Source organism: Eumetopias jubatus, unplaced genomic scaffold, assembly GCF_037043125.1.
Source record: "Eumetopias jubatus isolate StellerSeaLion01/CBP00866 unplaced genomic scaffold, mEumJub1_p1.0 scaffold_5, whole genome shotgun sequence".
Taxonomy (NCBI): Eukaryota; Metazoa; Chordata; class Mammalia; order Carnivora; family Otariidae; genus Eumetopias; species Eumetopias jubatus.
In genome coordinates this window covers 87,088,866-87,103,518 of record NW_028274811.1, presented here as the reverse complement: position 1 = coordinate 87,103,518, position 14,653 = coordinate 87,088,866, and the positions used below count along the sequence as shown (strand labels likewise).

General features: G+C 37.8%; 1 protein-coding gene across 4 annotated transcripts in view; it reads right to left on the bottom strand.

Moving 5' to 3' along the window:
- Positions 1-14,653, bottom strand: part of CAMK4 (calcium/calmodulin dependent protein kinase IV) — a 220,865-nt gene that overhangs the window by 34,065 nt on the left and 172,147 nt on the right. For all 4 annotated transcript variants that reach the window (XM_028102834.2, XM_028102836.2, XM_028102835.2 and 1 more), the window contains one exon: positions 1,690-1,780. In XM_028102834.2, the coding sequence (XP_027958635.1) occupies positions 1,690-1,780 (91 nt within the window). The remainder of the gene's footprint in view (positions 1-1,689; positions 1,781-14,653) is intronic.

The following is a 14,653-nucleotide window of genomic DNA, read 5'->3' as shown; positions in this document are numbered from 1 at the left end:
GAATTAGTCATATAGAATTAGCATTCCAAGGGAGAAATCAAAATTAAAAAATTAGGCTTTTGTGAATGTCAAAGACATGAACAGAAATATCAAAAGGTTCATTCGCTTCAAAATAACGTCATTCCTTAGTGTATCTGATGGATAAGGATTTACTCTCATATGAGGAATATAACACTTTTTTTTTTTGCAAAAATTTCTTTATTTATTCCTCAGAATATTACTTAGGTAAAATATTACCCAAAGTTGCTACCATTATGGTTTATTTGCTGGGCTACTTCTCTCTCACTCAGGAAACATCAGGAAACCGTTCAAGGCCATTCTTCAAGAGAGGCAGGTGCAGAATTGATGCCATTTTAGACTTCAAAGATAAACCCACATTTCCGCGGAGGTGCTGATCCTTATCAGGGAAAGCAGCAGGAAGTCCTTTAGAAAGAAAGCCTCTCCTGTCTAAATTAGTATCTATCCATCCATTTAAAGAAATTTCTTTAGGGATAAAATCTTTGAAAGTGATGTCAAAGGAAATGGAAGTCTCCCTGCTGTTCACTGCCTTTCAGGAGTGATTACAAGAACAAGCCCGGCTGCCTAACAGGACTTCAGTATTTTTTCTTTGGGTTCTTGCATTCATAAAGCACATTATGTTGTCTGGGCTCTTCCATGATATGTATAACTTAATTTTCAAAGGTGTTAACACTTCTAATGCAGTGAACTTATCAGATTAACATTATACAGGCCAGCACGAAAAGAACAATGTCCTTCAGAGGATTTCACACAGATTCTGCTAAGGAGAATTCCTATAAAATAAGTTCTGTTATTATTACTTGCTAATGAAAAGACAGGGAAAGTAACATTTAATATGCTTTTTTTCTAAAATGCTGATTTAAAGGACTCTTTGAGTAGACTGGAATTTCACAAAGTTCCTTTGTGGTTCTTCAAAATGCTTATTGGGAGAAAAAACAAGGTTCCCAGAGTCAAGGAAGGCTTGGGAAAAGCCTCACAATACACTAATTTAGATGTCAGTTTACACATTAGTGTTTTTAGAGTTCTGAAAAGTCCTGCAGAAATAAAAAATCTTGTTTAAGTTGGCATTTCCCAATTTATCTGACCAACTCAGCACTTCCACAAACCACTACCCCCCCCCACCCCCGGCAAAGGGAATTAGAGTATTTACTCTTGTTCGCTCAGCTGAGGAACCAGTGTTCTGTGGAGTGCACTCTGAGAAATACGGATCTTAATTTATCTCTGTTCATATAAACAAGTGACTCAGATCCTAAATTCGCTGATAGGTACTAAGCATTTTGTGTCAAAATCCTTGAATTTCTAAAATTAAGCTCCAACTAATCTATGGAATAAAAAGTAACAAAAAAAGAAGTGTTATGTTATCTGTGATTTTCTTCTATATAAACTTATCTATAAAATACACCATCAACCTTCTGAAGTCCCTGTCATTTCTAAGAGCTATGTATCTTTTGTGTCCAGAACTAGAGCACCAACTTCTAGGCACTGCTTCCAGATAAATGTATCAGGAAAAAACTCAGACTTCCAAAACAATGCATTATTCCTTTACAGACACCAAATATCCAAGGAAATTAAATAGAGGCAAAACTGGATGGAAAAATATTTTAAAATTCTAATGAATAAATTTCTTCTGCTCTGGGAAAGGGGTCATAAGACTTCAGGAAATGTCCTCACCGATTTTGAGTGGTGCATCTGGGGCTGGAGTTGCATAGAGAAGATTCTCTGGTTTGAGATCACGATGGACAATCCCATTTTCATGTAGGTACTAAATAGGGAACATAATGGAGTAACATTCCAGTAACCGTATTTATGGTTCCAACATTTATGTTTAATCTTTTCAGAATTAGAATAATCTTTACTATGTTATGTGATTTGACAACACACGTATATGATTTAAAAATAAACACAATAGGAAAATAAGTTTATACTACACATAATTCAAGAACAGCTTATATACAGTTACCTAAAAGTGAAATGCAGTTTAAAGCGTATAAAACCAATTGCTAGAAATAAAATATTTACTCCTCAGAGAATATTAGTTGCAGTTCTCTTTATGCATATTACCATATAAGTTCAAATCCGCTAACTATCATTATAATAAAGTCAAGGTTCTGTGTATTTAAATTTGTCTGGTTTATTATCTGAATAAAGCATAATTATATGTGTCATTTTAGAAGCTCACAACCATAGCAAAGACTTAATAATTATTGTTCGAACAGGTATTTAGATGTGAGTAATTATTATAGAGGACTATCCTTAATATGATAAATATTGTTTAAAGATGCTAAATGCTCTCATAGGCTCTTCTGAGGATTAGTAAATCCAACTATCAATATAAAGTGGCATATTTGAGATGATCTTAAAGATTGCTCCTAGCAACTCTACTCATTTTATTATATTTTAAATTATTTTGTAAATTGTGTTATCACACGTGTAACATACTCTCACTGTGAATGTGGAAGTCTTACCTGATGCTGCTTCCCCTAGCCTCAGATCCCTCTCCAAAAGTAATCACTCATCACTTTGAAATGGTTTGAATGTTTTTCTATGAATTCACAAACATGAATATATGTATGCAAGGAAATACTCCTGATTTTTTCATTTTCTTACATAAATGTATGATTAATATTAATTTTTTACATTGTTTTTTCATTTAACAATATGTCTTTGAAACCTTTCCCACAAATCACTACAGATTATTCTATTTAACACTTGTGTCCATTTTGTTGAATGCATCATAATTTATTTTGCTAGTCCCTTTTTGACGGACATTCAAGTTTTTAAAAATTACTAATAATGCAGTAATAAGCCTTCTAGCACTTGGATATTTGGGTGGTTTTGCTTGTGCTTCTCTAGGACAAAGAGCTGGAAGCAGGTCTGGTGGGGTCAAAAGGTAGATTTAAAATTTTTAAACTCCATTGATATTTACTCACACAAACAGTGTGTTTATTATGTTTTCCCAACATCTTTACCAAATCCGTACTTTTAACTTTTGCTGAGCTGCAGTGCAAACACTGTATCTTAGGTTTGGTTTAATTTGTCGTTCTCTGTTTACTGGTGTAGTATCTGCTTTTTGGTTTTCCTCTTCTGTGAACTGCCCATTTGTATCCTTTGCCCATTTTTCTGCTGGGTTAAGAGAAAAAATTGCCAGGGTACTTCAGTTCTTCTCCTTTCCTATCTCTTAGGGTAAGGGAGGGAGTCTCTTCTTTCTCTGCAAGCCAAGTAAGAGAAGGTGGACAGCTTCAAGGTTATAATTTGTGGTGCTTGACATGTCTCGCTCAGTGATTTGGGGAAACGGGAACTGATACCCAGCTCACTCGTGAAAACGAGAGGTGGTTAGAACGGGAGTAAGAAGAGGGGGCTTCAGTGAGATTCAGCTGCCCTCGAAGAAGAACTGAACAAGGCTCCTCATTTCTCACAGGTTCCATGTGGGCTGTGCATAAGGGAACCACACATGAGTCTCCCTGAAGAATGTTTCATGCTGGGGTGATGCCATCTCATCTCAGCACCACAGGAAGCAGAACATGAGGGAGGTGGCATCGGCGGTTGAGGAACCACTGACTCCTCAGAGACGTACTACCTGAAGTGAGAGAACTGCCCTGCAGTGGGTCTCTGTAGAGCCATCAGTGGTGTCCCACAGGGAAAGAACATCGGCATTTGTCACCAGACACACCCAGAGACCACAGATGACAGACCATAACTGCACCAGTGTGGGAAGACCTTTGCTAACCCTCCACCTCCTCCCCCTCTCCTCATTGTAGCCCTCACAACAACCCTAGAAGGAGCACGATTGGTTGGTGGATAAAGAGAAAGAGCATAAAATAACAAGTATTCCCATCCCTTTCTATTTACAAATTACAGAACTCTAAGGTCCATGTTGGGGAAAGGAGGGAGTTTAAAGTTGAATGAGTCTAAAATCTTGGTCTCTTCCTTTCCCAAGAGTGACTGGAGAAGCTACAGAAATGGCTTGAAATTTTATTCATGAAGGAGAGGAATGGACAAGCTCACTCCTTAATGCCCTACACACTTACTGTATTCCAAGCACTACTATCAACACCTTGTACCTATCAACTTATTTAATCTTCGTAGCAGCTCTGTGAGGTAAATCATATTAATGCTTGTTTCGCAAATGAGAAAGCTGAAGCATAAAGAGGCCAGAGATGTGTGCAATGTCACAACTAGACACCTGGAATTGGGATTCAGATGCAGGCATGTGGTGGCAGAGTCACAGCCTTGCCCACTACATGACTCCCAAGCAGATGCTTGATTGTGTAGGGTGGGCATGAGAGGAGAACACGGCAAAGGAGAGGAGGGGAGAATGATGAAGGAGCGGGAAGGCCATGGGAAGGGGAGGATTGGTGGGAAGGCAGAGAGCCATGCTCAGCCTTAGTGAAAACCCACCAGACCCCCGAGGAGGAAGATGCTATATCTTGCATAAGCTGAGTTTGAAGGCAAAAATGCGTTTCTCATATAGTTGCTTTGGAACATACCTAAGAATTACAGTTTGGGATCAATGGAAAATACTGATCTCCCCCACTTCCAATCTAACCCAATTAAGAAGCTCCATTGCTTTGGGAAGAAAATTACACCGAAAATAGCAACACAATAACAACAAATGAGATAAACTTACAAGCATTGGTTTAGCAAAGTACTAATTATGTAAAGACGCTCATTAAATATTGTTCTGGCTTCCTTGAACAGAAATGGTAGTTTTGTGTTCTAAGCCCAAATCAAACAAAACAAAACAAAATGACACCATTTGGCACTCCATAGAGGAGAGCTAAACCAGATAACAGAAGAAAAATTTTAGAAAAAATAATAGATTTAAGAGCTAGCACTAACAGAGGGACAAATTTAAAAACAAAATAAAGCAATGAAATACTGAAGGTCATGGGCTTTTAAAAATATAGGCAGGAATCATTTGCTATAAATTACTTGGTGTAGAAAGATTATGAAAAGTCGAGATATAATCATGTACACACGTGGTAGGGGGCATTTAAATGTATTGACTGACAAAATGGCAGGAGTCAGTATTTTATTTTTGCTTAGATCCACTGATTGCCTTTAACCTAGTATTTTTAACTTTTACATTATCTCAAGGCAGGAAGCCAAGCAAAAAGGAAAACATGGAATATGATCTTTTGTCTTCCCCCCCAAAAGATACAATTGTTAGAAGCAGCCACACTTTGAGAGCACCAGTTCTCAAACGTCCTGGTCTCAGGACCCCTTTATAGTAAAAAAAAAAAAATATTGAGAACCTCCAGGAGTTTTTGCTTATATGAGTTACATCTAACATTAGTTACTATGATTAGTAGTTAAAAACGAGAAATAAAAAAATTAATTTATTAAAAAAACAAATTCATGACATATTGACATTTTCTAATAAAAATGTATTTTCTAAAACAAAAAAATTAATGAGTGCTGTGTTATTGTTTTAAAGTTTTTCAAATCTCTTTAATTTCTGGTTTAATAGAAGACAGCTGGATTCTCCTATCTGCTTCTGCACAGTCTACTGTAAAATCACAGGACACACACTGTACTTGAAACACCTTCATAGTATGACAAAATAGTTCTGACCTCACAGACCATCTAAAAGGGGGTCCCAGGGATCCTCCAGGAACCCTTAGACTGTACTTTGAAAACTTCTGTCTTAGAGCATCTGAGGACATAAAAAGGGCAGTTTAAGAGCTGAATAATACGCACACTGACATTTATTTTCAAAGTGGGTTTTAAATGAAATACACACCTCTAATGTCATCAAGCACTGATCTGCTAATAACTAATTGACCACATCAAGATCACTATACATGAAGTGAAGAAAAGGAAATCGGGAAAAATGTCCCCCAAAATTGTGTATTCATGGGAAATTGTGCAAAGACATATCACATCAGTTATACAGAATTGATTAAGAAATATCCAATTATGGAGAAAGAGACCCTATCAAGATATTCTTGATCTTAGCTACAGTTTATTTAAGTCATGAGGATTCGATACAAATAGACAAAAGGATAGGAGAAATTGAGAAATGAGATAATTGCATATTCTAGAATAAACCAAGTGTTGAAAGTAATCATAATTAAAGTAAACAAAGGCAAGCAATAATATTAAAAACTAAACGCCACTTTGGAAGACCTCTAAAACTAACAGTTTAATGGAGAAAGAAATAATAAATCTGACAACTGTAGCATCTAACTACTGAATCTTGAAAAATCGTAACCTTTAATAAAGAAGTTGGAAGACCAAATAACCAGGTGTATATGAATTTAATTAAAACTTTAAGGAATAAAAAGAAGAAAAAGGAGGTGGAAAAGGAAGAAGCAGAGAAGCACAATTAATTTACTGCTCAGCTTTTTAAAAGTATATTATCTTTTTAGAAAAAAATCATAAAGAAATAAGTCAGTAAAAGAAAGACAAATACCATACGATTTCACTCATATGTGCAATTTAAGACATAAAACAGATGAGCATAGGGGAAGGGAAAGAAAAATAAAATAAGATGAAAATAGAGAGGAGGCAAACCATAAGAGACTCCTAGTGATAGAGAACAAACTGAGGGTTGCGGGAGGGGAGGTGTGGGTGGGGGGGATCGAGTAAGTGGGTGATGGGCATTAAGGAGGGCACTTGATGTAATGAGCACTGGGTGTTGTATTCAACTGCTGAATCACTGATACAGTACATGGTAATTAAATTGAATTGAAGTAAAAAAATTAAAAAAAGAAAAAAGAAGAAAGCATAAAATGACAAATATTTTATCTGCAGAGTCATCAAAGTAGGTAACAGTACCTTTTTAAGGATTTTATAACGGTGCATTTAATGCACTGGTGCCAAGGGCATATCTTTGCAAAGTACTGTATCAAATATTATACACTTGGTTTTGGTCAAGGGTTGACAGAAGAAATAAGCATAATAAGGTTTTTGTGGCATTATTTTTGAAACAAGTGAACAACAGCATGAGAGGCGCTGTGGGGCAATACTCCCCAAGTACGCCATATATTAGCTGTGAGACCTGAAAACAATCTGTCTCCCTGCAACTCCCAGGTTCCCCATCAGTAGCACCCACTTCAAAGGTTGTACTGAGAATCAGAGGTGAGGCATGGAGGCTCTCAGCATGGACTGGATATTCTGTTTTATAAATGGTAGCTGTTGTTCCATGTCTCTTATACACTAAATTACAATTAGAAATCCTTTGAGACTTGGAAAACTTGCTCTTTCCTGAAGTATCAAAGGACACTTTGATCAGAAAATATTTGCTTTTTATTTCATCACATTTTCCTCTTCTGTTTTAGTGGCCAAAAACGCAATGTACAAGCGATTTCAATCACAATTAGCTAGCCTAGTTTGGACATATTCACTTCTCCCTCTCTCTGTTTTTTAAGAAATTCCTTTTTCCACTTTAATAGCTTTATTTTGTACGCATTCTTCACTTAATTTGCCACAACTCCTTTTCCCAAGAAGATGCATTATAAATTATAGAGTAATAGAATGTATTATATATTAGTCTTCTTCACCCTGGATATAAGTCTAAGGGAAATAGAAATGGAAATTATTATATTTGTGTTCAGAGTTTCCAAGAACATTTTGAAGATACAAAAGGAACAAAGTATGTGGCAATTAGGATTTGAAACATTCTTACTATATCTTTTCTCCATTAGAAGACAAAGAATTACTATGATAAATAGTATTTGTCACTGATAAAGAGTCGCATTTCAAAGCCTGTTGTCTTGCTTAAGCTCCATTCTCCTTCTCAGGCTCTTCTTCAGGAGTCATCCTGGGGTGCTGCTGTGGGATCCTATTTCACTATTTCACTATTTCCTCCCTCCCTACTCAGAGGCACTCACTCTTGCCTTTTCTCCCACTTCTCACTTGCTATTCCCTCTTTCTTCCCTTTCATCATTATACATGATGCTCTAGACTGGGTAGCATCACCACCAAAAAGAAACAAGGAACACGTTCTGCATGGAGCACTGGGTGTTATACACAAACAATGAATCATGGAACACTACATCAAAAACCAATGATGTAATGTATGGTGATTAACATAACAATAAAAATTTAAAGAAAAAAAAGAAACAAGGAAAAGAAAACAATCATCACCTCCATAGTCTCTCGAATGCACTCATTCCTGTCCTGCTCTCTCGCTGCCCTCAGCTATTTCCTACTCTCCTAGGTCTCCTCTCACAGCTTCCATTTTCTTCCCTCTCCTTTTCTTCAACACACCAGAATTTTATTTTAGACCTCATCAAACCCAACACACACTTTCTGACTCTTTATTTGACGTTTGGCCTCTGAGCACATGGTCTTGTCTCTCAGTTGGACTCCCAATCTTCTGGGGCTCTTGCCACACTGGCTGCCTGGTGCTCACTCTTTGCTCTCCCCTCAGCCTCTCCTGCCCCCCACCCCGGCCCCGTCTCTGACTAGCTCAGCACCTTCTGCTTTTCCTTGGTTTCCAGAGTGAGCTCACTGAAAGCCACAAATAAAGTACCACTTATCCAATATGTCCCAAATCTCTATTGCCTTCCCAACCACTCTGTGGCTCCGACTCCATAGAACTTTCTACTCTCCATTCCATTTGAATGTCTCACACATGTTTCAAGCTCAACATTTCCAAAACCAAACATTATTTACCCTAAATCTACTCCTGCACCTATATTTCCAAACTCAACAAATGACATCATCGATTTGGCCACGCCAGAAACCTGGGTTTACCCAACTCCTCCATCTCCTTTACCAACACATTCAATCCATGATCTGTGACCTTGGGTAGCCCTCCCTCCTTAGTGCCTCATGCATCTCTCTGCCCCTTGTTCTCACTTAACTGCTCTTACCTTCAGCCAGGCCACTAACACGTTTCCCTCTTAATTACACTGATGACTAGCTTAATTACCAGCCTCCCAACTTCCAGGGTTGTTCCCCTGCGGCTCATGCTCCACAGTGGCATGAGAATAATTTTTTTTTAAAGATTTTATTTATTTATTTGAGAGAGAGAGAATGAGAGATAGAGAGCACAAGAGGGAAGAGGGTCAGAGAGAGAAGCAGACTCCCCGCTGAGCAGGAAACCCGACGCAGGACTCAATCCTGGGACTCCAGGATCATGACCTGAGCCGAAGGCAGTCGTTCAACCAACTGAGCCACCCAGGTGCCCGAGAATAATTTTTTAAATGCGCAAATTTGGTCACATCATGCCGCTGCTTATAATCTTCAGCATCTTTCCATTGCTTTGGTCATGCAGGGCAACAACAATGTTGTATTTGATTTTGTATCCCTTGAGCAGAGGTCACAAACTCTCTAGGGGCCAGGAAGATAACCTGAAAGAATGAAGGAAGTTGACAGAGTGTAAAATAAAAGGAAGACATGGGGAAGTCCCAGGGACTGCCTCTGTCCCTGGAAAGCGTGGCGCCTTAAGAGGCAAAGGAGACTCAGATTCAGCCAACTGTTGTCAGGCAGGAATGCAGGCCGTATTTTGCCAGCTCTTCTGATTTTTCAAGGCAAGACAGAAATTCAGATTTTCTGATGTAAAATATTACAAATTTTAAATGTTGCCACTAAAGTTGAAAATTTTAAAAGCCTGAACAGGGTACAAACAAAACACTCTGCAGGGTGTGATTCCCGCTTTGGAATTTAAAACAGGCCTTGGAACTCAGTAGATGCTCGATAAACATTTGTGAAGTATATCAATAAATACACGAATTTTTTTTCTGACTCCGCTTCTTAAATGAGATCTTTACTAAGACTGTGCTGGTAGCCTTCTCTTTTGCTATGAACTCTCTCTGAGCCTGTACATCTATTCCCTTCCTTCCAGCTACTTCCTATAGCCCCCCAAAAGTACACATGTGTATAAGCAAATAGTGTGGTAGGGTTATAATTAATTTTAATTTTTTCTTCTATGAAGTTTAACTACAAAAATCATATATTATTTAGATAATGAATTTTTAAAAACACAAATTTTATATAAGTTGCAGGCATTTCATGTTGGCTTATTCTGAATACCATGCAGCTGCTATGAATGATGTGCTCTGAAGATAAATATGTACATCGAGTTGGTAACTACGTCTGGTCTCAAATGAACTACAGACACGATGCCACTATACTGCTAGCAGTTTAAGACTGTAAAGACTATTCCATGATAGTATCCCAAAAGGATGTTCTAGTTCAAACTGTTGTTTTCTTAAGCTCCAGGCCCATATGTCCACCTGCCCAGGTCTCATTTCCAGCTGGCTGTCTCACGGATACCTTAAGTTCAACATGTCTAAAACTGAACTCTTGACCTTCTTCCAGCCCTGTTCCCTCCATTCTTCCCACCTCAAAATTTAATGCCTCGGTGAACTCAAGTGTTGAGGTCAGAAACTGTTTCTCTCTTCTCCCCTAGTGCCTCCATCCTATTCACAGCAGAGTGCTGTGAATTCCAATTCCAAAATGTCTCCAGAATCGCCCTGCTTCTGTCCATGGCACTGCCATGATCTTAGCTAGACCACGTTAACTCTCTTTGATTTCCAACATGGCCCCACCTTCAATCTATTGTCCACACAGCAACATAAGAGAACAGGCCATTTCTTCTCCTTGGGAAGCTCTTCAATGGCTTCCTATTACTTTATCCTAGCTTTTGAGGTGTTGGTTGTCTAACTCCTGACTTCCCCTCCAGCCTCATATTCTGCTCCTTTCCCCCTCTCTTACTCTGGTCTACCCATACTGACTTTCATTCAATTCCTCCCAAGCCCAAATTTTTTTCCCACCTCAGCATCCTTTTCTGGCTACCCCTCTTCCTGGAATGCTTTTTTACCTTGTTTTTTTTGTTTTTGTTTTTGTTTTTTTTGTTTTTTAACCTGGCCAGCCCTCCTCATCCTCAGGACTCAACTTAAAATGTCAGTTCCTCAGGGAGGCTGTATCTGTCCTTCCAAACTAAAATACATGCCCACCCTTATATGTTCTCATGGATGCCTCCTATTTTTCTTTACGGCATGTCCGTTTCTTTGCAAGCTTTATGTTTAGGACGTCTCCCTCACTAGACTAAAAATCCATGAAGACAAGGAAGTTTTTACCTGGTTCCTCAGATATTAGTGCCTGGCACTAAGTATGTACTCAAAAAATATTTCTGAATGATCATCAAATAACTCAGTTTTCCTATAGTCATGTATGTTGTTCTACTTTTTGAGTCATTAACTTATAGATATTCAAAGAATGGTGGTAATCTGCAAATGATATTCATTTGCCATTATTAATATGTAATAGAAGTTCAAATTTTCGTGCTTAAATTGTAGCAATATATTTCCATAGCAACATCACTGTGATAAATTTAACTGAAATAAGGCTCAGCATCTGTGTGCTTATGAAACATACTATACTTATTGGATAATAATACTTAGCCACTTCAAAGGTGCTTTGACATTTACAGCATCACTCTGAGAAAAGCCAAAACCCAGTAAGAACATTTTAACTCTAAGATCAGGCAAAAGGATTTCATCCTCATAATGATATCTTGAATAATTATATAGTTTTTATTCTTCTGTAGTAGAGTTGATAGTTATGGCTGAATTAATTTATTCACATCCTTTGAAGTTGATCCGAATATCCAACACAACATATGCCTCAGGGGAGTTTGGGCAAAGAGAGTCGAAATTTCATCTGTTAGTTTTCTCTTCAGTTTCCTTCATGTCTCAAACATTCATAAATTGTACTTGCCAGTGTAAGAAAATGGAACTGAGTAGTAATTTGGCCTGCTATAATGACATGTTAATGAACAGTGGGCAAGCCAAAGTCCTCTGTTTGTAAATGAAGGCACCATGCTGGACCCCCCAGTGGTGCACTTGAAAAGCACCCAGCCTGTTGCTGTCCCTGAATAAGGTTCTTTGCTTTAGATTTGGGGTGTGGCTTAGAAGTGTCTAGATAAAGCAAAGCTGGGCATTTTGGAGTAGCAATGGTGTAGCTGGAGTAACGATGTCAAGGGGAAAGGGAGCAGGATGCTAACAGAGAGGATAATTAGGAATGCCACTGGGTAGGAAAACCTGGAGTGTCAGGTTAGAGCACTTGATAGGCAAAGAGGTCATGAAAAACAGACTCTAGACCTTGTTTCTGACTTTGGTATGAGTCTCCTGGTGTGCAAAGTCAGAGTGAAGTAAAAGGGATACTTTCAACAGGTTAGAAATTCATTTTCCTGTCTATACATAAGTGTGCATGTTATAAAAGTCTACTAAGTACATATTGGTAAGACTGGTCTATATAGTTCTAGTGGGAAGTATAATTTTATCTATACTATTTTGCTGAGATTCAACTCAAAATCTAAAATATTCACTCAACCCTTAAATGAAGCACTTATCATTTCTTTCAGGAACAATTATTAAGTAAATGACTATCATTTTAAATTACGCAAAAATATCAATGGAAAAAGTGATGTGTTCTGATTTAAATAGACAAGTCTCAGGCTAAGAGAATACAAAAAAGAAAACTGAAGTAATGTACATGTAATCAACAAAGAAATCAATATATAAAATGTTTTTGTATATAAGATTGAAGAACGTGCATGTTGTGGGACAACTTTCTGAGGGGCTGTTGAGAATGTTTAGAGAGGGTAGGCATGTGATAATTTCATTCTCTTATTTCCAATGTATGTGGTCAGATTTCAGGAAAGATGAGATTTTAGGAATGGAGGCTATGAAAAGTCTTGACCAATTAAATGGAGGTTGTATTCAAGAGATAATACATCACTTGGAAAATGGTCCAAAAATCATCTGCAGTTACAGAAAAAGAAGCAGCAATCGCATTTCTGTAATGAGAAAGAAGAGAGCAGGTTGGAGCACAAAAGAAACAAAAGGAGCTCCTGAAGCTGCATGCTCCTGTCAAGAGATGATAAGAGTCCACAGATAAGCTGAATGAGCAGGATTGAGGATAAATGCATAAAGTATTCTATGTTCAAGCAAAGGGATGAACTTCCTCACAAGGAAGAGGAAGCTGGAAATATTATTATAAGAGATGACTGTACTTCAGATTACCATAAATGCTTTATACGTTAACAAGTCAAGAGTAGATATTTGAGGATATATTACAGAAAGAAAGTTTCTGGATGCAAGTAAAATGTATATCAAATATGACAAAGAGTGAAAATCTATACATTTTTCTTGGAAAATATTTATATCCACAGATGTATAAATGACTCCTAAATCACATATGCATTGAAGTAGAAAGTAGAAATTAAAAAAAAAAGAAAAAGAAAAATGCCCAATATATCTTACCATTTGGTCTTTCAAAAAAAAAAAAAATGCAATCACCAAAAGCTCAAAGATAATACTGCTGCTCTGAATTCAGGGGGTGTCTAGACATGTAATTAAACTCTCTCTATGGTCCTAACAAAAACCGTGTCATTGTGTAATGAAAGCTACTGCATAGTAATTTAGTTTAATTACAGCTATGCTGTGTTCAATGGGCTGTGTGTGGCTAATTGATAATGTCTCAGGAGTTGGTAGGGGGAAGTTTGAATCTCTTTAAAAATCTAACAGGACAAAGAAGAACCAGTCATTAAAGAAAGAAAACGGTATTCTGACTATAGCTGTCCTTTGGGAAGAAAAATTAAACTGCATGAATTTGCTCTTCTCTACTCCTCGGAAACTTCAGAATCAATACCTATAAATTTAATTAAGAACTTCAAAGTGAATATTCTACCTTTGTGTCATATCTGCCTTGGAGACCTACCACTACCACTGTCTTTATACTTGACCTCTACTCTCTGATGCCTTCAGAATTACCAACAGAATATATTGGAAAGGCAGTAGGTGACTACTATCTCCCGTGACCAGATCAACAGGCGTGGTTAGGATTGGCTGGCGGTGAGATCTATGGTAAACCTCGATCTGTAGAGCATCCCAGGACCAGAGGAATCTACCTTCAGGAGAGCAGCCAAGTGCTGGGGCTTCTCATTTATTAGCCAAGTACCTATATTCTCATTTATTCCTCCTTTTCTCTCACTAGTCTTGGCCATTCAGCCATACTTCCACTTCCAAAATACATCTCACATCTACTCTTTTTATCTACACTGTTACCAATAAGTACATAGTCCTTCATATTCTCTACTGGCACTATTAACATTTATCTCCTAACCACCCCCACCCACATCCCTACACCTAGGTCATCTTTCTAAAACACATATTAACTCATGTCAATCCTCTAGTTTAAAAACAAAAACATTGTGGTTTTGATTTGTATTTCCCTGATGGCTAGTGATGTTGAAAATTTTTTCGTGGGTCTGTTAGCCATTTGTATGTCTTCTTTGGAAAAGTGTCTGTTCATGTCTTCTGCCCATTTATTGACTGAAATAAGTCAAGCAGAGAAAGACAATTATCATATGGTTTCACTCATATGTGGAACATAAAGAAGAGTATGGAGGACCATAGGGGAAGGGAGAGAAAACAATGGGAAGAAATCAGAGGGGAAGACAAACCATGAGAGACTCTGGACTCCAGGAACCAAACTGAGGGTCACAGAAGGGAGGGAGTTGGGGGATGGGGTAACTGGGTGGGTATTGAGGAGGGCACATGTGGTGATGACCACTGGGTATTATACACAACTAAGGAATCATTGAACATCAAAAACTAAAAAAAAACAAAAAACAAAAAAAACCCCTAATGATGTACTATATGCTGGGTAATTGAAC